We start from the raw sequence: 21,120 nt of genomic DNA on the forward strand, positions 1-21,120 counted from the left end.
TGATGGCCCGTGGGACCAATATCGTTGTTTGCAATTGCTTGTTTTTCTGCCAACTGGAAGGGCAGAGCTGTGCAGTGTTAAATGGTGGGATGTGTAAGGGCGCTGCCCTGCCTAAAAGGCTACAGCGGGGACGCAGTGTCGATTGTGATATTAACAGCGGGGATCGTGAGGCTCGCTTCTCCATAGCTGAAAAAAAGGCAAACACTTCTTAGATAAACAGATCCCGCTCTCTTCTAAGCCGTGTATTTATACTGAGCATTTGATGCTAAATAAAATTGTACTGGGGTTCTTTGAGTTTCACTTACGTGCAGGTAGATGTATACAGTATTTTACAGTCCTTTACTGCAGAACGTTTCTTTTCTTCTCTACCCTACAGTGGGTGTTTGATGTCGGCTTGATTAACAGTAGTATTGCTCACAAATAAGTTAACAGCCCACATCGTGCCGCCATGCAATCCGCTTTTGTGAAGCGCTTCAGCCCATTGGCGCGTGCACTGGTGACAGGCGTGCGGTTACGCGCACAATGACGAGCAGAGGCGCCATATGGCTTTCCTCTCTGGTCATGGTGTGCGCACATCGCACACCACTCGCCAGCCAGCCTGCTTTCACTTTTGCGCCTCAATGCTCCTCCCCCACCACAGCGCAAAAGTGAAAGCAGGCTGGCTAGCGAAAAATACATGAGCTTGTAAAAATGCTAGCTACACTACTACTTAACGTACTTCAACCCGCCTTTGTGACTAGGTAACAATTACAAAGGATCGTTTGGATACTAAACTAAATTGTAATCAAATCCGACCAAGTTTATTCAGCACTGCAACCAACTCCTGGCATCTTTATTATGGACCCATCATGTTATTATATGAACCTTTTCATACACACTTGTGTGAATTGGGAAGGTAGTATTCTTTCACCCAAGATTTATTTTATATTTGTTTCTAGTTTTATATAGCGCAAACTCGACCCGTAGGTATTAGAGTGCTTTACACGAGCACCAGTTACATTACTCAAGGACACATTCATGTTTTGAAAGGCACGGGGAGATTAAGTTATTTGCCCAGAATCACAGCACATTTTTATTTTTTTGTTGTCGCATATTTATATAGCGCGAACTCGACCCGTAGGTATTAGAGTGCTTTACATGAGCACCGGTTACGTTACACGAGGAACACATTCATCTTTTCGGTAGGCAGCGGGAGAATAAGTGATTTGCCCAGAATCACAGGATGTGAACGCGACCCGAGGCTCGAACCTTGGTTTTCCAGCTCCAAAGTCAGCAATCTAGCCGTCAGACCACATCCTCTCCCCATTTAAACCGAACTACACGATAACTGAACTCAAAGCTAGAAACAAGCATTTGCAATGCAATAGGCCTCGCAGTTACACGAGTTAAAGCTATTGGCATTGGTATTTGCAATGTCAATAGCTCAAACTCGCGTAAATGCGAGACCTAATGCATTGCAAATGCTTGTTATACTTGTAACAACTGGCGGTTAATAATAATCAAATCCACACTCATTTTAAGATGAATATTTATTACAGCAAGACGATGGTGGAAGGTAAAATAGCAAGCTAGCCACCCGTGCCTGTCTTTGAAGCACATTTGCTTGGATCTGAACTGGGCCACGATGTAGGCACTGCTTGAGGGAATTTTGCTACTCTTCAGATTGTTCCGATAGCAGCGACCCATTATCTAGCATTATTGCACCATAGTAGCCAAGCTGCTGTGGGGGATTTTCCAGTCTCCCTTTGACAGTTTAGTAGACCATGTTTAGAGGATCAACATCTACCTTTTCCATCAAAGAAACACTGATCGCAGAAATTTCAACATATATATATATTTATATATATGTGGGGTAGCTTTTAATAACCTTCTAAGGTTAGGGCAGCACGCAATCTGTCACGTGGTATGTAGGGTACAGATAAAGAATATACATGCATTTCTGTGATTATTGAGCCTTTAATGTTTCAAGGGCAATTCACCAAATCCCCATGCTTTTGACAACTCATATTAACTAGATCAATATATGGTATGCAGGATGTGCGTTTTACTTAAAAATCCAAAATAGGAATGGGCTCTGTTATGCTGAACCTTGCCCTAAAACGCACTAGGCTGGTTAGAAAAGACTTTTGCACAATCCAGGGTGGTGAGGTTCTGCACACTGTCTCATGGAAGCGTACCTTTTATGACTAGTTTTCTGTCCAGTTCGGGGTTCACCGAGCCGCAGTTCTAGGCCATTTATTCTGTTTTTGTATGTAGTTGCTCTTTTTTGTTCGATCATTTTTTTACATGGTTTTATCTCAGACGTCTATGCTGATGACCCTTCAATATTTATCCTCATTCTTTCATTGAACAACTTGGACTAATACCCAATGAGTAGTAAAAAAACAAAAGCCCATAAATAGCTTTGGTACTGGCTGATAGTCCTAAGTTTAACATTTGTTAATACTAGAAACATGCTGAGAGCAAATTACCTGCTGTGATTACTCAAGAGGCCTGGTTACATAAAGGTCATTATTCCAAAAGGGCATAGATTGCCTGAGTTGCAAACTAAAGTATTTCATTACCCAGCAGAAGTTATTTCTCCAAGAAGAGGTCCAGGACTGAAAAAACCTGAACTTGGCTTCACCAAATTATGTCAATTTCTTTAAAAAAAGAAAAAAAAAGAGAGGGGGGGGGAGGGGGTCAGTATTGAGGCTTCATTTAAATCACATCACTTACCAATCATTCTATCCATCCTGCATCTATCAAAATGTTCTCCAGTCTGTGTTTAGCTAGCCCCCCTCTCCTTTATTATGTTTGTTATATGTTACAGTATGTGTTATAATATATTCACAAGGAAAATATTTCTGCATCTCCACTGTTTCAGGTTGCGATACACTGAATCTTGACTCCAGTCAATTACATTTCAGTTTTTGAACAAATGCTCTTGGCTGGTAAGGGCATAGTAGATTTGTTTTTCCTCACCATCTTGAAGATCAAGAATCTATTCCGAATCACAACTTTCATGCTGTGGAAAAAATGTCTACAGCAGTGGTGGGGAACCGACCCTAGGGAAGTGTGCGTGGGGGGTGGGGGTGAAGGACCCAAAGGCATGCAAAACGAGAGTATCGTACTAGAAGAAATGCACAACGCACTGCATGATTTGTTAGTTAAAATGTGATTGTGAAACGCTCTTATGTGAATAAGTCAATTTGTCTTCCATTTTGCGAGAATTCTGAATTTGATTAAATTAGTGACTTTTATGAAGTGTTTAGAAGAAAAGGACAGAGGGTGTGTGAGGAAGAAGATATTGCTCAAGAGAGAAGCAGAGAAAGAATGACGGGGCAAAGGTCAGAGGCTGTGTGCAGCAGAGTTGAATGACTGCGGTGGGTTGGGCACAAGGGTTTTGCCATTGTGTGCCATGGGGTTTGTCTCAGAAGTCAAACTCTGCTGTGCACACCCAAAAGCTGTACACAGCATGGATTGCCAATAAATGTATCATAAAAACACACTTGAAATACACTGAAAAACATGTTGCTATATTATTGGCTCAGACACTGATGTCGTGTGTGCCGCGAACCATACCTGGTGAATTTTAGTAGTATTAAACATTTGAACCAGACCCATTATTTAGTTTTTTCAGTGGAATAAATAAAAATATATATATTTAGAGTGGGGGGGTTGTATGCATTATTACATGCGTGAGCAGAGTCAGCTGCATGTCTGTCGGTTTAGATGCCTTTGTATGTTGTGTTAGTGAGAATCGATTTCTGTGACTCTCTGCGCATGGGTGTCTCTAGTTGTGCAAGGCTGTGCTTGCATTAGTAGCTGTAGGTATTGCTCTTTCTGCATGTATACGTAAACGTGTGCATGCATGTTGTCCGTTCTCATGCAGTCCATTTGCTTTGTCATTGCTTGATAAGTTTTGCAATGATCTTTTTAGTTTTTTTTACCTGATCCTCTATGGTCTAATTTTCTGCTGTTGTCCAGTTTTGAAACTCTTAGCTTTAACTTGGACCGACTAAATAACTGCTCTAAGAGCATTGACCCTTCTCTACTTTCAGCTCCCTTTGGAAATCTGGAAACGTAAATTGTGTTGTGAATTCAAAGCTGATCCGGAGTTGGCTTCCTACTCCTTTATGGGGGACATCAATTTTCTTTTGATTCAGTTTCCCTTACCGTGCACAAATACCACAGGCCTGTACACCATTTGACCATCGTGGTTTTAAATTGGTTTGCCTTTACCCTACAGATATTTGGTTTTTAGTCTTGGAAGAAATACTCATTTCCTGTTAATGCTAGATTTGAGATTCGTCTTTTGTGGGTGCACTGGTGTGAAGGGCAGGACGGCAGGAAACTAACACTTTCACAGAGGCCAACATTCAGATGGTTAAGCCTGTGAATTGTCAAAATACCTGGCAGACCGAAATGTGCTTTTGTGTTAACGGGCTTTCAAGTTGCACATCATTGGGCGTGGGTAGCTTGTCGAGTCATGTTTTGTTTTGGGCATTCTCAGATTTTCAGTCTTGCGTTTATAATGGAATACGTAAAACTCCAAGTATCAGAATGTCCATAGAACGGTAATGGATGCCCTACTATATATAGCCAGGTATGGAACAACTTCACAATTGAATTCGTGCAAAACATTTTTGAGAGCTGCTCTTGGATGAACCGTAGTTCATGCAGTGTCTGAGTCTTTCTGTGGAAGACTTCTTTCTTGCTGCAGCAGTATGTTTCATCAACGATATGATTCACTTGATTGAGCTGAATGACATCAGAAATCTGCGCAATTTGTAGACATTTTTGTATTTCAGCCATAACTAACTCCACATATAATCTTTTTGAGTTGATTAATCAGAGTTCTTTTGTGTGAGGGTATAACCCCCATTAATTAAAACACCAAGGAAAAACTAAATTTGTGATCAGATGAAATCCTAGGAACTTTTGGGAATTCGGCCCATCTGTGCAGTATAAACTCAACATCCTTAAATCTAAAGGTATGCGGACATTGTGCTGTGTTAATTATGCCAACGGACATTTTACCGCCTGCACTACTGCACTAAAATTAAACAGCACTGAAGTTGTAGGTGGCGAAATGCCGGTGTGCAGAGCAGGGCAGAGGCCCCTGTTAAAAAGAAAATAAGAAAAGAAAAAAAGTATCACCATGGTTCAAACAAAGGCATCCACTGTGTGTTGGTGTTCGTCCTGCAGTGAAATGTCCGCAAATTAAATCAAGTAAGTAATCTTACCTTGAGCTCTGATGCTCACCTCCGTAGATCTGTCGACTTCTCCAGATAAAGTGAGGGTAATTAGATTACTTTAAAAAACTGGTTCTTAGTGGAGCTTACTTGTTTGAGTTTGATCGATGTTGCAAAACAGTTCTACATATTCAACATGGAAGGAGAAGACTAGATTCCTGTCAGTTGCTTATAAGTATTAGCAAAGAAGATGTGGGCAACGGTCTACGCTTCTGCTACCAGTATGGCTCCCATAGTGTCCCTTCTAGTTGCTCTTCTAGCATTTTGTTAACATAGGAGTTGGAGAATACTATGAATTTGGTAACTATTATCATGCATGTCATACCTATTCTGAAAGGGTATTCTGTTTATGTACCTGTTCATTATTGTTCTTTTCCCTTAATGATCCATGGAGCATCGAACACTGCTTCTTAAAATTGCAAGCAATTTTGAGGTCTAATGAACTGGCATGTGCAAAAATGTGTGCAGTCCTCTTTCTCGCAATCTTGATTAGGGCACCGTGAGGAATGGTCCTTTGATACGCCTGAGGCCAGACGGAACATGTTCGTTATCTTTCATGTTTAGTTGAGTCAGTAATGGCAATCCTGCTGATACTTGGGAGCGCTATTAATTGTGAAAATCTAGTTTCCGTAATCCTCAATTTGGAGGTTTTTACTCAAGGCACCTCTGCTGTCACTATGTGCAAGGTTCTGGTGTGGGTATCACCAAATACTAGCCCTGTGCTGATGTCTCGTATTGTGGGATAGACTCCTCTAAAATAGCTTAACCATTCGATTTTCCAACTCATTGAAAACCGATGCCATTTAAAGGGCAGCATAGTGGAAAAGAGCCAAAATACTTCAGTGGGGACTTAATTCCTCATAGTCTTAATTCTGTCCAAAGAATATATATTTTCGTCTACCGACTGGATGTATAGTTACGCACACTTATCTCGCACTCTATTTTATGTTTTTTTAATTTGGCTGCATGCAAGATGGCTGCATTTGTCTTGGCTAAACAGCTCATATGCGGTCTCGAAGATACGTGTTGTGTTCTATCTGTGGGCTTGCAGGCCAGCCACCTCCTACCATTGGCAAACTTCAACTTCGCTCTTATTTTCTGAGATTTCATTCATCATGGCATGCGGCTGTCATGCCCTCTACTTGTGTTTGGCCCTCTCAAAGTGCGTGGACCAAGTACATGTCTCCTTACACTCCTCCCGGTTTGTGGAGCTATATTTTCCATTGTTTTCAAGCACTCCATTGAAGTACTTGTGTTTTCAGGCAGTCTCCCTCGTACACATACACACATACCACTAAAATGCATGCAAGTGTACATAAACTAATGCATTTCTTAAAAAGTTGTTAAAATACAAATAGCACTTGTTTATTTTTTTGCACGATCAGTGGTATTGTAGTGCTCACTTCATCGTCCGCCTTGCATAACGCGAACACAAGTCAATGGTATTGGAGCACTTTCAGTGCTCGGCAATTACATTACACAATGACACGTTCATTGTTATAGGCAGGGGGAAGCATAAGTGATTTGTCCAGAATCACAAATTGTTCAGTCAACCCAGAGATTCGAACCTGGTTCCACAGTTCCCCTGTTAGCAGCTCTGGCCGTTACATCACATCCTCACTTCACTTCAAAGCTTCTTCCCTCTTTCTCACTGTCACTTCCACATTTGTTCAGCAAGACCTTGTCAACACCAAACAAGCTTTGCCAAAGCCAATGGATCTCTGCAATGCCCAAGCTATTGGTCTTGTCAATGTCAATGTCTTAGCCATGTTGTCTAGCAGCACATCTGCTGTTTAACATGGCTGCAAGTCACTGAAAAAGGTGCTATGATGCGGCCAGTGCAGGCCAAATCATAGCGTTTTTTGTGTTAGGAGGGGCAGGGCAATAAACTCAACATGCGGGGCTAAGAGACCCTGCGTTGGCTCAACATCCTGTGATTCTGGGCTTTCAACCATGATGAACAGCATATGTGCTGCTAGTCAACATGGCTAAAAGGCATTCACATTGACCTGGCCAATAGCTCAGGCATTGCCGAGACTTATTGGCTTTACTATGCTTGTTGCTGATAGCTTATGATCTGCACAGGCACTATACCATTGGGTAAGTTGGTTGCATGTACATGGTGAAGCTAAGACAAAGTGAATTCAGATGTTATTGTAGTTTTTGTTTATTAATTCATTAGTAGCTGGTGGGGCCTGCATGAGCAATAATCGGCCTCTGTGATGAAGGGGATGACCCCATGGCCGTGTCGGGCAGCACCCGATATACTAAACCCATAGTAATGCAATCTCCCAATTTTACGAACAATAATAAAAAAAGAGTTGGGTTCAAATACATCAGATACGTATGTCTGTATGCGGTTTCTGTGTTTTATTTCTTTATTCATTTATTGCTAGTGAGATGTCACATTTTATCCGCAGAATGTTTATCACTTATTTTGCTCGCCATTAGCAATACTGAAAATGATCTGCTTCTTTTTCACAAATTTGTTTTTGTCGCTTATTAAAGTTAATTCTCTAAATGGCCAAAAATACCCATACGCTAATGGATTTAGGCGGGCTCGTTGGAATGCATTTCCATAGCTAGTTATTCCACGATTGTTGCGCTGCCTTTGAGTGCAGTTTGGTTGCAGATTGATAAAGAATTACTTACAAAGCTGCATATAAATTAAACATTAAAAAAGCAGGTCTGGGCAGCAAAAGCTGCTCAATTATAATCTTTGTTAATGCAGTTGCTGCCTCAAGGACAGTACATCCATTTTGTATCCTGTGTCCTTCCTCTGAAAGGCGATCGCTGGGGTTCATGTGACATTTCAGCACAGCAGGAAACTGCATAATTTATTGAGATTTTGTTTTATTTTAAATAAAACTAAAGAAAGTGTTTTTTACTGATGGTGTATTTTTTTCTCATCTTCCCTCTTCTCAATTCCTTACAGATCGGAGCACTGAAGGGCTATTACCACTTCTACCACAGTAGGACGATAAAGCGGTCCATCCTCTCCAGCAAAGGCACACACAATTTCATATCCATGGAGCCGAAGGTAAGAGAATCTGCCCTGGCCAGTGTCTAAAGCAGCTGCTCCTACATTTTTAATTGGTAACCTCACACCGGCGGAGGCTTCTGGGATGAAATCTAAGGTTTCAAGGGTTTGACATACTAGCTGTCTGCTGTGTGCCTTTATACAATAAGATGAAGAGGGAACAATGCCTTGCTAAGGTGACATGTCATCCTTTGGACAGAGCGTCCAAGGAGGCCTGTGAGAATGTGAGTAATTGTGTTCCTATCTCGACTGTGTCATCATGCTTCACAGGCCGTAGCTTTTGAAAAGACCAAGCAGAGTGACGCCCTTCACCAAAAAAAAAAAAAAGTTTTTTGGCCCTAAAAGTGTCGTCACCATTTTAAAGAGTTTGCTTATTAAAACATTGTCAAGGGTCAGATAGTCAATGATGAAAAGGCAACACCTGGTGGTGTTACAGCATTACTCGTGTCTCGCCTCTGAGAAAATGGGCCTCAAAAGTCTACATGATGTATGTACATTCACCAGTTAAAGACGTGCAAATGTTTTGCTTTTGCCTACTGGGTTTGATAACTGTCTAAGAAATACCTTTTTTCAGATGCCTAATATTACTGTCGCCTTTTTTAAAACCAATGTAATGGAGTGGGGTAGTATTAAAACAAAAAAAGCAGGTGCCACACTGGTTTGTGGTATGTGCTACATGAATGATAAATATTTGTGATTATTTCTCCAGATGGAACCTTTAAATTGAGTCTGATAGTCTATGGTATCTGGGTTTCCCAGAACTGAAAAGTAGGAATGTTGACATGTGCAAGCCATGGTATCTACTGCAAGAAGTATTCAATGCTTTCCTTTGGGGTAGGTCTAGTTGACTTTTTGAATAACACAAGGTAATTTACAATTGAGTGCAACATTCATTACATAAATGCTTTAAAATACAAACATAATTTGCTTTGACAGGCCTTACAGCTGCCTCTGCATACACCGTTTCTTCACGGACCCTGAGCACTGTTCAATCATGGTATATGCAGACCACTGTTCAGAAACGGTGTTCAAAAGTCTTCTCTTAGAGGCAAAATGTATCTTTATTGCTGTGATGGTCCATCTATTAATAGAATTAATTGTATTTCCTAAACCTTAATTTGGTGCCACCTTGTGGTGGTATCCTGAGGCTATTGCCTTGCCTCAACGTATGGAGTGCTGGGCTTGCTAGTGTTTCAACTACACTGACAAGGTTTTGGTCTTGATTAAAATATATCCGTCATTTCAGTGATCTGTGCAGCATACCCTACCAGTTTTGGCAAAATACCCTTGCAATATTTGTAGATCTATTGGATGAGTATGTTTTAAGGAGTGCAGCACTGGACTGTCTGCACAGAGTGTTTTTTGGAGCTAATGTGGAGACCTCTATAGCACAGGTCTTCAAACTGTGGGCCGCGCCCCCCCCTGGGGGGTGTGGATGGGTTCCCAGGGGGGCGCAAAGGGCTCTGCAAGCACATGTAAATGAAGATGCCTGGAAGTGCAGCGATATTTATTTGCTGCATTTCCAGGCTGTCTTCATTTACTCCAAAGCCACCAGAGTGCCGTGGGGCCAGAGGTCAGTGGGTGTGCTGCTTGGGGCTCTGCTGGGCAGTGTCTGGAGTCTTATTAAGGCTCCAGCACACCCCAGTTTTTCACAGGTCTTTAACCCCTTGTATGCGCACGACGGCTCCCGGCCGTCATGCATCACGGTGGGCGTGTGCGCACGACGGCCGGGAGCCGTCGTAATCCTGCCCACCGTTTATTTCTCCCGCACAGCGCAGGGAAATAAACCCGCACCCAAGGGGTTAAAGACCATTTGCATACCTTTGGAAACTGGTTATGGAGGCTGTTTTTTTTCTTTTTCCAGTACCCCCGACTCTGCCTATTCTTCCCTACATTTGTATTTTAAATATACTGCTGTAGTGTGAAAATGCATTTCATGAAAAGTAATATAAACAAGCATTGGCATAGTCAATAGGTCTCGCCTTTGGGACCTTATAAGTGTTTAGCCATGCAACAGTTGCATAACTAAATACTTATAAGGTCCCAAAAGCGAGACCTATTGGCTATGCGAAAGTAAAAGTGATTGCGATCACGATCAAACATCAAAGCGGCTGCGAAAGTGAAAGTAATCGCGGTAAAGCGTGGCGCACGTTCCCGTGCACATGCACTGTAGCTCCAGGCTGGCCTGGTAGCACTTTTTGGATCCCTCTCAATAAGTCTCGCCAGACCAGCGCATGTGCTGGGTCAGGCGAGACCTAAAAAGGGTTACCAATAGAAAAAATGCCAGCCATGTATGTTTAAAGAGCCTGCAAAGACCTTGCTTTGACACTAAATAGGGTCTTAAATAAAAAAGTATGTATTCATTTGTAATTTGACTTTCTGTCTGTTCCTTTTATTTTCAGTCATGAAACATTCAGGCAGCCCTAGAACACATTTAAAAGTGCTTTATATTTGCTTTTCGAAGTACGCACAGATAAGTGCTGAAAATAGGGCTTTAGGTGACTGTTTATTTTTGTACCGTCTGCAACATCAAAATAATGAGCTGGCAACCCTAATCATAAGACTGGAAGTTTGTTGCAGGATCAGCACATTATTTATTTCCTTCACCCTCGATTTCCCGGATTTAATTCCATAGTAGCAATAGTTTAACTTCTATCTGAAACCCTACGCCCCGTCAATAACATGCTGATTAACTTCAAGTTTCTGGGAATTCACCCTGCATTCAGACAACTCACTCCTCATTCTCACCCTTCACTTTCACACTCACCCTGCACTCACAGCGCATAGTTATGGTTTTCCCGCATTTGCCACAAAATCCATCATCTGCTGTATAATTTGCAGATTGAAAAATGCAGCAACACATGTTACCTCACAGTGGAAGGCCCTTTCTAAAGGTTGACTGGTCACCTTTCTGTTGCTTATTGCTATATGTGGGTGTTAATGTGGTACTTATGAGGGGCAATAAAGGCCAGGACAATGTTAACAAGTGTAAAAATAGCAAAATATTGCTGTAGTGCTATCACAAAATATGCAGCATAATTTGCCTTTGCTTGCTGCAGAATTTAGTCAACCATGCTGCATAATTTGGTCTTCTCCTGCCACATAATTCCAATGGCCCTGTTTATAGTGCTATGAGGTCCCAGCCTGTGGCAGAAAACACTGTGAATATGTAAGTCATTATTTTAAAACAGTATTTACATACTCTAAGCTAGGCTGCTGCAACATGATGCAGTGATTGAGATAAAACAAGTTCTTACAAAAAATACTTTTTAGTAATAAGTAATCAAACTGTATCAAATGCAGATATTTTTGTAAGTGTCTCCACTAGTCCAGATCCCAGCTGATAACTCCTTTACATTACATCTTAAAAAGAATAGCTCTTTGACACCATAAAGCTTTAAGCAGATCCACTGGAATTATGCAGCAGAAGAGGACAACATTATGCGGAAGGTTTGACTAAATTATGCAGCAAGAAAAGGTAAATTATGCGGCACAATACGCCACATTTTGTGGTTAGCATTACTTCATTATTTTGTCTTTTTAACTCACGGTAACACTGTCGGGAAATATTTCACCTCATTAGTACCACTGTAACACCCAAATACAGCAGTAAGCAACTACAGGATTACCAGTCAATCTTTGCAAAGGGCCTTCCACTGATCCGGAACACTTTGTCAAGCTTTAAGTAACTTTTGTTCTGTTTGAGCTAGAATCAAGTTTTTGTTGTTGAAATCTGCAGATTATGTAGCAAATGCAGTACACTGATAATTATGTGGAAAACGCTGCTGCAGAAACTCAGAATTCCATGGTTTCTTTTTTAACTTTCTACACTACCACCAACACTTACATTTCAGGCAGAGGCATCTCAAAGTCAGTATTAACCATTCAGGGGCAGTTTTTTGTGTGAAAGCTGAGTCAATGGGGTAGCAGGTAGAAGGCCAGCAGGGTTGCATTAAGATGCAGAGCTCTAATCCTCTCAATCCCTGGGGGCCTCACAGTAATGGTCTAGGAGACAGAGGAAAGGGGAGAGATTCATAGATATTGTAAAAGAAAAGGCCCAGAATAGGGAGCACTGTATGCAGACTCATTTTTATGTTTACAAATGGCCAGAGACCGCTCCTTGAGAGAAATACTCCAAAGAAGGGGACCATATAAGTGGTCTCTTTTTTAATTTCTTTTTAAAAAGGCCATTCATTAGTGAAGCTGGTACTGCTGCCAGGTGTGTAAGTGGCCACTGCTGGTTATCATTAGGGAAGCACATGCAGCAGGACTGGGGCTCAGTGGTTTGAGGGGCCCACTGCATCACAGTTATGACAGTTTACCTTTAAAAAAGGAGCAAGGCAGAATATTTTTCTTTCTAGCATTAGGGCAGAGGTGATGATCCGCCATGGTGGGGGTAGAGGTAAAAGATGCAAACCAGGAGGCCTGCTACTTAGGACTGCAGTTATGAGAAATGCAGCAGGTGTAGTTGCATTGGGGTCCAAGAGTGGGAGGGGCTCACAACACCCCAATTATGGGGTAAGTATGTTTGGGATAATACATGTTTTTGTTTGATGCTTTTGCTGTTTTAGAAGTCTCATATTTAGTGAGGTTTATAAGCTATAGAAAAAGTACTCCTGAAATCATCTCGTAGGCACCACTCCCTATACGCACCCATTTCCCTCCTACTCCCCCAATCCTTGCCATAATGTTTTGGAGGGGGGGGGCCCGACTTCGAAATATTTTGCTTAGGGGGGCTCTGAGCAAAAAAGTTTGAAGACCTTTGCCTTAGGGGCTGGAGTGGTGGTGGTTTGGTCTTTGGACTTGGTACAATCAGAAGTCCAGTGCCCTTTCTGTTTACAGAATTTGCACCAGGGCTTCTTTTGGCCTTTTCCCTTTGCAGATTGTTACTCCCCACCAGATGCAGATTTTTGGGGCCCTTGTGAAGACTTAGTCTTTAGATTTATCCCCACCTTTGTCTGAGCCTTTAGGATTTGGCTTCTTAGTGTCACCACCTTGGTTCTGTTTTTTCTGCCTCACCCTGGTTTCTTTTTTAACTTTCTACACTACCACCAACACTTAAATTTCAGGCAGAGGCATCTCAAAGTCAGTATTAACCATTCAGGGGCAGTTTTTGTGTGTGAAAGCTGAGTCAATGGGGTAGCAGGTAGAAGGCCAGCAGGGTTGCATTAAGATGCAGAGCCCTAATCCTCTCAATCCCTGGGGGCCTCACAGTAATGGTCTAGGAGACAGAGGAAAGGGGCGAGATTCATAGATATTGTCAAAGAGAAGGCCCAGAATAGGGAGCACTGTATGAAGACTCATTTTTATGTTTACAAATGGCCAGAGACCGCTTCTTCTGCGAGATACCCCAAAGAAGGGGACAATATAAGTGGTTTTTTTTTTTAAGGGACATTCATTAGTGAAGCTGGTACTGCTGCCAAGTGTGTAAGTGGCCACTGCTGGTTATCATAAAGGAGCAGATGCAGCAGGACTGGGGCCCAGGGATTTGGGGGGCCCACTGCATCACAATTATGACTGTCTACCTTTAAAAAAAGGGGCATCAAAGCTTATTGTCCTTTCAAGCATTAGGACAGAGGTTATGATCCATCATGGAGGGGAAGAGGTAAAAAAGGCAAAGGAGATAGCCTGCTACTCAGGACTGCAGTTATCATTAGTGCAGCAGGCATAGTTGCATTGGGGTCAAAGAGTGTGAGGGGCTCACAACACCCCAATTATGGGGAGCAGTTTGTTTGGGATATCTGTTTTTGTTTGATGCATTTGCTGTTTTATAAGTCTCATATTTGGTGCAGTTCATAAGCTATAGAAAAAGTATTCCTGAAATCATCTCATAAGCCCCGCTCCCTGCACGCAGCCATGTCCCTCCGGCTCCCCCAATCCTTTTAATAAAGTTTTGGAGGGGGGCCTGACCTCAAAACATTTTGCTTAGGGGGGGCTCAGAGTAAAAATGTTTGAAGACCTCTGCTCTATAGCATAGTATACTAAAGTATTGTGTTACCTCTGGCGTACCTCCAGTTCGAAAACACCCATAATTCTGGATACTTGATGGCAATGAGGCACAATGAGGTTGATAGTGTTTTTTTTGCTTATGATCACATGATGATTTTTAAGTGGGAACTTGGGTTTGGTTGTAAACATTTTAAGGTATTTTGAGTGACTGCAAGAGTGTCAGATTTGAACTTTTGAATGAACTAGATGTGTTGGATAGCATTCATTTGCACTGCCTCTGGAGGCTCGAAATTGTGTAAAAGTCGAAAGAATTGAGGCATTGAGATCTGACCTTGATCAGAGTTTGATCAATGGGACAAGCCATGAATCCGATGTGCAGAAGCCAATGTGTCTATACTGCATGTCTCTATCGATTTGGGTAGAAAGAAATCCGTATTAAGCGAGAACTCAGAATGGGAGCAATAGTGTGTGTTAGTTAGGATGCATTTCTATGGCACGTTTCAAGTTTTTCTATTTAAAAGGGGCTCTAAAAGCGAACTGGCCTAGCACTGGGTAATTGTGCCTTCTGGGAAATGTATTCTTTGACGAATTTTGTGCACCACCTTGCATGAGTTGTGTAAGTTTTATGTTGGATAGATAATAATGGCATTTTAAAAAGCTGATTAGTATGGCGAACAGGATGAAGAAAATGGGCCTATATAGGCTGGAGCGCGAGTATTCAGATAACGAAGGCATGGATTATGATCTCAGACATTGCAAGCAATAAGCACCCGAAGATGCGAGAAGACAGTGAAACAGTTTGGCATTGGATGACTGAAAAAAACTGTAAAAGAATGACCTGAGTTACCGAACTGTAAACTTTATTTATTTTATTTTTAAACTTTATTAATGATAAATCACAATACAAGTTATGCATTCAATTGTGATGTTCAGCGGTACAGTAGAGCAAAATATGACATTGTAACAGCAAGTGGACGGCTCATATAGCGAAGCAGACCGCACGCCGGACTGGAAACTTCAATTAAAGGACTATGAAATACCAGAGACCATGTATTTGCTGAACTGCCTCCAAGATTGTGAATGTAATTAATACTAGCTAGCATTTGGGATGTGTTGTATGTGCACATTTTGAGTGGTAGATTTTTAAATCTGTACCACGACGAAAGGAGATGTCCCGCAGGTGCATGCACTGCCTCACTCAGAGAATTTCGTGGCCAAAATGATGGCCAGAGGTTAGGTGTCACGTCCAGGTGAAAGAAAAGATAATTTTTTTAAACTCCTTGGCTTAACTGGCATTTTCCCAGTAGTCTGTCAGCCACTTTGTTTCTCCACAGCAAGTGCTTTGAAGAAAACTCCTATGAGGAAAGTTATCCGACCTCTGTCTGACCCTCATTAGGGCTTAAAAGCGGAACTAGCCCTCTTTTCTTGAAAGGTCATTACCCTCGCACAACAAAAGCCCCTAAAGAGTCGTCTGGTAGGATATTTTCCTATCATGCGATTTCGATTTTCGGATGGCCGACGCTAAAAAGTCTTGGTGGGTTTTAAAGCCTTCGGTAATTGGGGTGGAAGTTATAAACGCGTTAAGTGTCATTTGTCAGAGGTTGCAAAAGAGCTGATTAGCAGACGGACTCGTGCTGGGCGGCCAGGGCTGTTGGACAGTAATGAGGCAAGTGGTCGGAGGAAGATGTCTCTACTGCTGGAAATGTTTCCTTTCTTTTCAGAGGCATGCCCCAAGTTTAAGGGGCTGGTACACTTTTCTAGGCCGCATTTGGGAAACTTCTGCACGCGCTACTGTGCTTTTATGTCAACATATTCATCGTAATTAACCACTTCATAGCTTCTTTTTTTACTTCAGAGAAAAAAATGCTAATTTTACTTCAGATGGTACCTCTGCAACCAAGACCTACGTTTTTAACTGTTGTAGTATTCAAAACAAGATTATTTAGACGCTAGTCTTTTTAAACTGTCTACACCACGAATCAATCATGATTTAAAAAAAGCAGCAATAGGATACTGCAGTTCATTAGACGCAACAATAATATGGTAAAACAGAAAAGACATTTAGTTTTTTTCGCGTTTAAGGAACCAGGTCTATCTAACCACTACCGGCCTCTGAATACGTAGGTTAAATCGTAGAACTGCTCTTTTTTATCATTAACATTTTAGATTTAGTAACACTTTGCTCCAAAAGTACAATTGACTTTCACAATTTCTTTTTTAATTAATGCATGTGCTACGTTTAACATATATTTGCAATGCAGTAGGTCTCGCATTTGCAAAAGTTAGAGCTCTTGGCATTGCAAATGGCAATTTTTTTTTTACCTTTGGTGTTTTGTTTGCAATGGAGTGATTTTTGCATAGCGCTATTGTCATTCGTCTAACCTTGCAGCGCTGGAGAACCAGAAAATGGGAACTAGGTTATGAGGGAAGGAAGACCTAATCATATGCAGGCTGGAAAAAAAACATCCTGGAAATAGCAAACACTCATAGGTAATGCAAGATAAAGTACAGCATGTGAAATGTGAGCAGGAACATAGTTAATGAGGTACCCACCACCCTTGACGGCTCCTTTTTCAATTAAAATGGGCAAGTATGCCATGCACTGAGAAGACCTAAAAGGTTGAAAATGAATATTAGTAAAAGGTGTTTGGTACAAGGCTGCTAAGGTACTTCGGCAGCAGGTCAAAAGAATCGCAGGGGTCCCGCACCACAAATTGAGGGTTTTCGTTATTAATGACCTCACCAATGCTTCTAAAGTCCTGTGTTAACATGGTGAAAGTACCGCTGACTATGCAGATGTCTGAATATGCACTATATATGTGTAAACAATAAAACGATGCTTGAACGGCAGCAACTAAGAAATCACCAAAAGCACTTAAACTGTTATGGAGGGTGAACTTTTTATCGACAACTTAAAAGAAGCGGGTGTTCTATTTGGCTGAGCATCAATCAACATGTGATTTACTAGTGTCATTAATTGGCCTGCTGTAGAGATTTAATCCTCCCATATATGTCATGTGGAAGTCCTCTAGCAACTGAAAACGAAGCTGCAATACACCATAGTAATAATTTGTATAGTGTCGGTGATACCAGCATATGCATTCCATCATTACAAACATTCAACAAATCATTTGTCTCATTATACAATTCCAGTCACGTTCACATGTCTGCAGCCAGTGCCAAGAGTTAATGCACAGGTGAACGGAGAAAGTAACATCCCAGTGGCTGCCTGGAGTCTTCTACGACAGAGGCAGGTAGCCCGTCCATAGCATGCAAGCCAGAGAAATCCTAAGTTAAGCACTATCCATAACTGTAATTTATTTGACCTCCACCGTGCAAAACAATATTTAAATAGGAAATGAACCGTAGCTGCAGTGGAGTTACTCCCTAAACTTTTTACTCCTCATCAAAAACACAATGCATCGCAGCTCTGCATAGTAACATGTCCACACCGACATTCTAGTAAGAACACTTGCACGTTAAACAAGCATTGGAAATGCATTCGGTCTGGTCCTGGCGCCGTACATGTGCGCTCCAAGGCTGGGAAGGGGTGGATGAGGGGGGCTGAAGTGAGAAGAGGCACCCCGAGCGGCTATTAGGAGTGTGCAAGCAAATTAAACTCTAGCAGCCTCCGTCCAAGGTTGTGTGTGCAAAGAATGGTCTGCAAGAGCAGAGTCTGCTTTCTTTTGAAATAAAACTGATACAAAAGCAATAACAGAAACCATAGCAGCAGTGGAGTTACTGTCTGTTGTACCCGGGATCCCTAGTTGGCTGAGGTAGGTACCTTAGGCCAAATAGAGACCTGCAGTTCCACGTCGGGTAAAGGAAGATCACCTTCTGAGATAGCCCCGCTCACCCCCTTGGTAGCTTGGCACGAGCAGCCAGGCTTCTCTTCACAGCTAAAGTGTAAAGTATTTGCAACCATGCTCACAGCAACCCAATGACGACACCACAAATAGACTCCACACGAGTGTTATAAAAACGAGTATAAACTTTATATAAAAAGATATACCACACAATATAAATCCAACATATGCGCATTTGTAATATTCCTTCTGGTCGGTTGTTAGGCCAGCCAGCACTTGTAAGTTCTGGAGATATTAATGAGCACTGCTAAACAGTCCACTGTAATCCTAACACCATGTTATGCAGATCGTAATGCTAGAACCAGGCACTTTTGCAATGTAAAAATAATGCAATGCGTACGCAACAATCAGGCCCTTTGCAATGTAAAAAGAATGCAATGCGTAACACAACAATCAGGTACTTTGCAATGTAAATATAATGCAATGCGTAATCCAACCAGCAGGTACGTCATTATGCAGAAATAAGGCAATGCGTAATACACTAATCGGGTAGTTCGTTATGCAGAAATAATGCCATGCGTGATACGTCAATTGGGTTGTTTGTTATGCAGAAATAATGCAATGCGTAATACTCTAATCAGGTACTTCGTTATGCAGAAATGATTCAATGTCTAATACGACAATCAGGTACTCTGTTATGCAGAAATAGATTAATCTGTAGTACACTCTGGCACCGGTCACGGTGCCTCAGGCGGTCTCTCCGCCACACGTGTTGACTCGCAGGTAACCTTTGACAACAGTTGTCCCCCCCCCCAAACACACGGGTATGGTATAACACAAAAAGTGCAGCTCCGCACTCCGACTCTGGTACTGCCACTCCCTTGGCAATACAGGCCGCGATATGAGCCGAAGCAGAGGCTCGCGCTGCTGAAATGAGAGGCCGAGAGCGTCTCCCTCCGAGCCCGTGCCCCACCCCAGGAGTCGACACACGTTACCTGGGGGCACAAACTCACTCTCCTCTCCTCGTCCAGCGACTTGGGCCTCCGATGCAATCTTTGGGACTTGGTAACGGCGGGCTTGGGCCGGCGGCTCCGCTCCTCTGTTGCTGCCGGTCCGGCTGCTACGAATATCTCAGGCTGCCACAGGGCACACACACACAGCATCACTGAGACTTCCTTGAGCTTCGGGTGTGCACGATCACCGGGCACTCCACACGAAGGTCTCGGGCTGCACGATGGACACGCACGCAGCGTCACTGAGACTCACTTGGAATCCGGGTGCACGATAAGGCAATCCTCACGAAGGTCTTACGCTGCACAAAGCACACGCACACAGCGCCGTGAGACTCACTTGGATTCCGGGTGCACGATAACAAGGCAATCCTCACGAAGGTCTCACGCTGCACAAAGCACACACACAGCGTCGTGAGACTTACTTGAATTCCGGTGCACACAATAACTGGACAATCTTCTCAAAAGGTTCATGCTGCAAAAAGCACACGCACACAACGTCGCTGATCCTCGCTTGGACTCCAGGTGCCCACGATCACAGGGCACTGCTTACGAGGGTCTCGGGCTGCAACAAGCACACGCACACAGCTCCACTGAGACTCTCCTGGAAAAATTTGTGTTCCTGAGTTTCCGCAACAGGGAGCCAGCTCAGCTCGGGCCCTTGGGGATAAGTTACTTCAGGACACAGCACAGCAAAGTCCTTTCAAGCAGGGGGACACAGCACACAGCAAAGTCCCTTCAGCCTTTCCTTGATTAAAATGGCAGACTGCAGGCCAGCCCCAGAACACAGAGCAAGGGTCAGTCCTTTCCTTCAGTCTATTCAGTTGTTTCTTCCTTGGCAAAGGTTCCTCTTGACCACAAAGTAGCTCCAGTCTTGTTCAATCTTGATTAACCTATTCTCCAAAGTTCAGGGGCTTCAGCTCTGATAGTTATACCCCTCAATGGCTTTGAAGTCTTTGTGTTCAGGGGCACTGACCCCTGTTCAAACCAGTTCTGGGTGTCTTCCTGCCAGTGACACCTTCTTCCTTTGATTAGTTGATTAGTGGGGGGTCTGGATTCTCAATCACTCAGCAGGAGATGGGGCAATTGTTTTTTAGCAGCAACCCAGGCCTCTTCACCTCTAGGGGCTACTCCTCCCCCTACACTCCAGATGCAGGTCAGCCTGTTTCTGTCTCACCTCCTCCCCTGGGTCAAGACATTCCCCAGATCCTATCACTTTCAAATCCAGACAGTCAATCCACAACCAGGCAGAGACACACAGAAATGTTAGAGCACAAAAACCCAGCCACATCTAAAAGAGTGGCTTATTAACACACAATGCAAAAACCACCTTCATAAAAAGATGTGTTATTACATTGAAAGTTCAGGCATACTAAACTTCACCTTTCCATCTTAAGCCTTTAGAAAGATAGGCTGGAAAACATATTGCACAGCCTTCCCATTCTATCCTATGGCCAAGATGGCCTTTTCACCGTGGAAAAACGAAATGGAGATTATTTCACTGTCAGGACATGGCACACACCTTAGTACATGTCCTACCTTTCACATGCACTGCATCCTGCCCAGGGGGTACCCTAGACCTACCATAGGGGTGTCTCATGTGCATAGAAAGGGAAGGGTAAGTTCTGGCTAGTGAGTGCACTTGTCAGAACAACATGGCAGTTTAACAAACTGCGCGCAGGCACTGCAATGGCAGGCATTAGTTCCCTTTTTAAGGCTACTTGTTTAGGTGGGACAATTAGTGATGTAGGCCCACTAATAGCATTTGCATTACCAGCCCTGGCACACACAGTGAACTTTACTAGGGACTTTACTAGCAAGGCAAACATACCAATCATGGACAACTAATTACCATTACACTTTATACAGGAAACACTTGCACTTTGACACTGTTTAGCAGTGGCAAAGTGTCCAAAGCATCTAAGTTGGCAACACCAGGGCAGAAAAAAGGTCTAGGGGGAAAGCAAAAAGTTTACGGAACTTTAGCCAAAAAGGGCCAAGTCCTACACTCCCTTAAAGAAAAAAAAAACGCTTTACTCCTATTCATAAAAGCACAATGCACGGCAGCCCGCATCTCT

General features: G+C 42.7%; 1 protein-coding gene across 1 annotated transcript in view; it reads left to right on the plus strand.

The window, feature by feature from the left end:
• Window positions 1-21,120, plus strand: part of PCSK5 (proprotein convertase subtilisin/kexin type 5) — a 1,432,234-nt gene that overhangs the window by 136,531 nt on the left and 1,274,583 nt on the right. Inside the window, exon 2 of the mRNA XM_085633086.1 lies at window positions 8,173-8,277. Coding sequence (XP_085489212.1) covers window positions 8,173-8,277 — 105 coding nt within the window. The remainder of the gene's footprint in view (window positions 1-8,172; window positions 8,278-21,120) is intronic.

The sequence above is a fragment of the Triturus cristatus genome, chromosome 2_1 (genome assembly GCF_964204655.1).
Source record: "Triturus cristatus chromosome 2_1, aTriCri1.1, whole genome shotgun sequence".
NCBI lineage: Eukaryota > Metazoa > Chordata > Amphibia > Caudata > Salamandridae > Triturus > Triturus cristatus.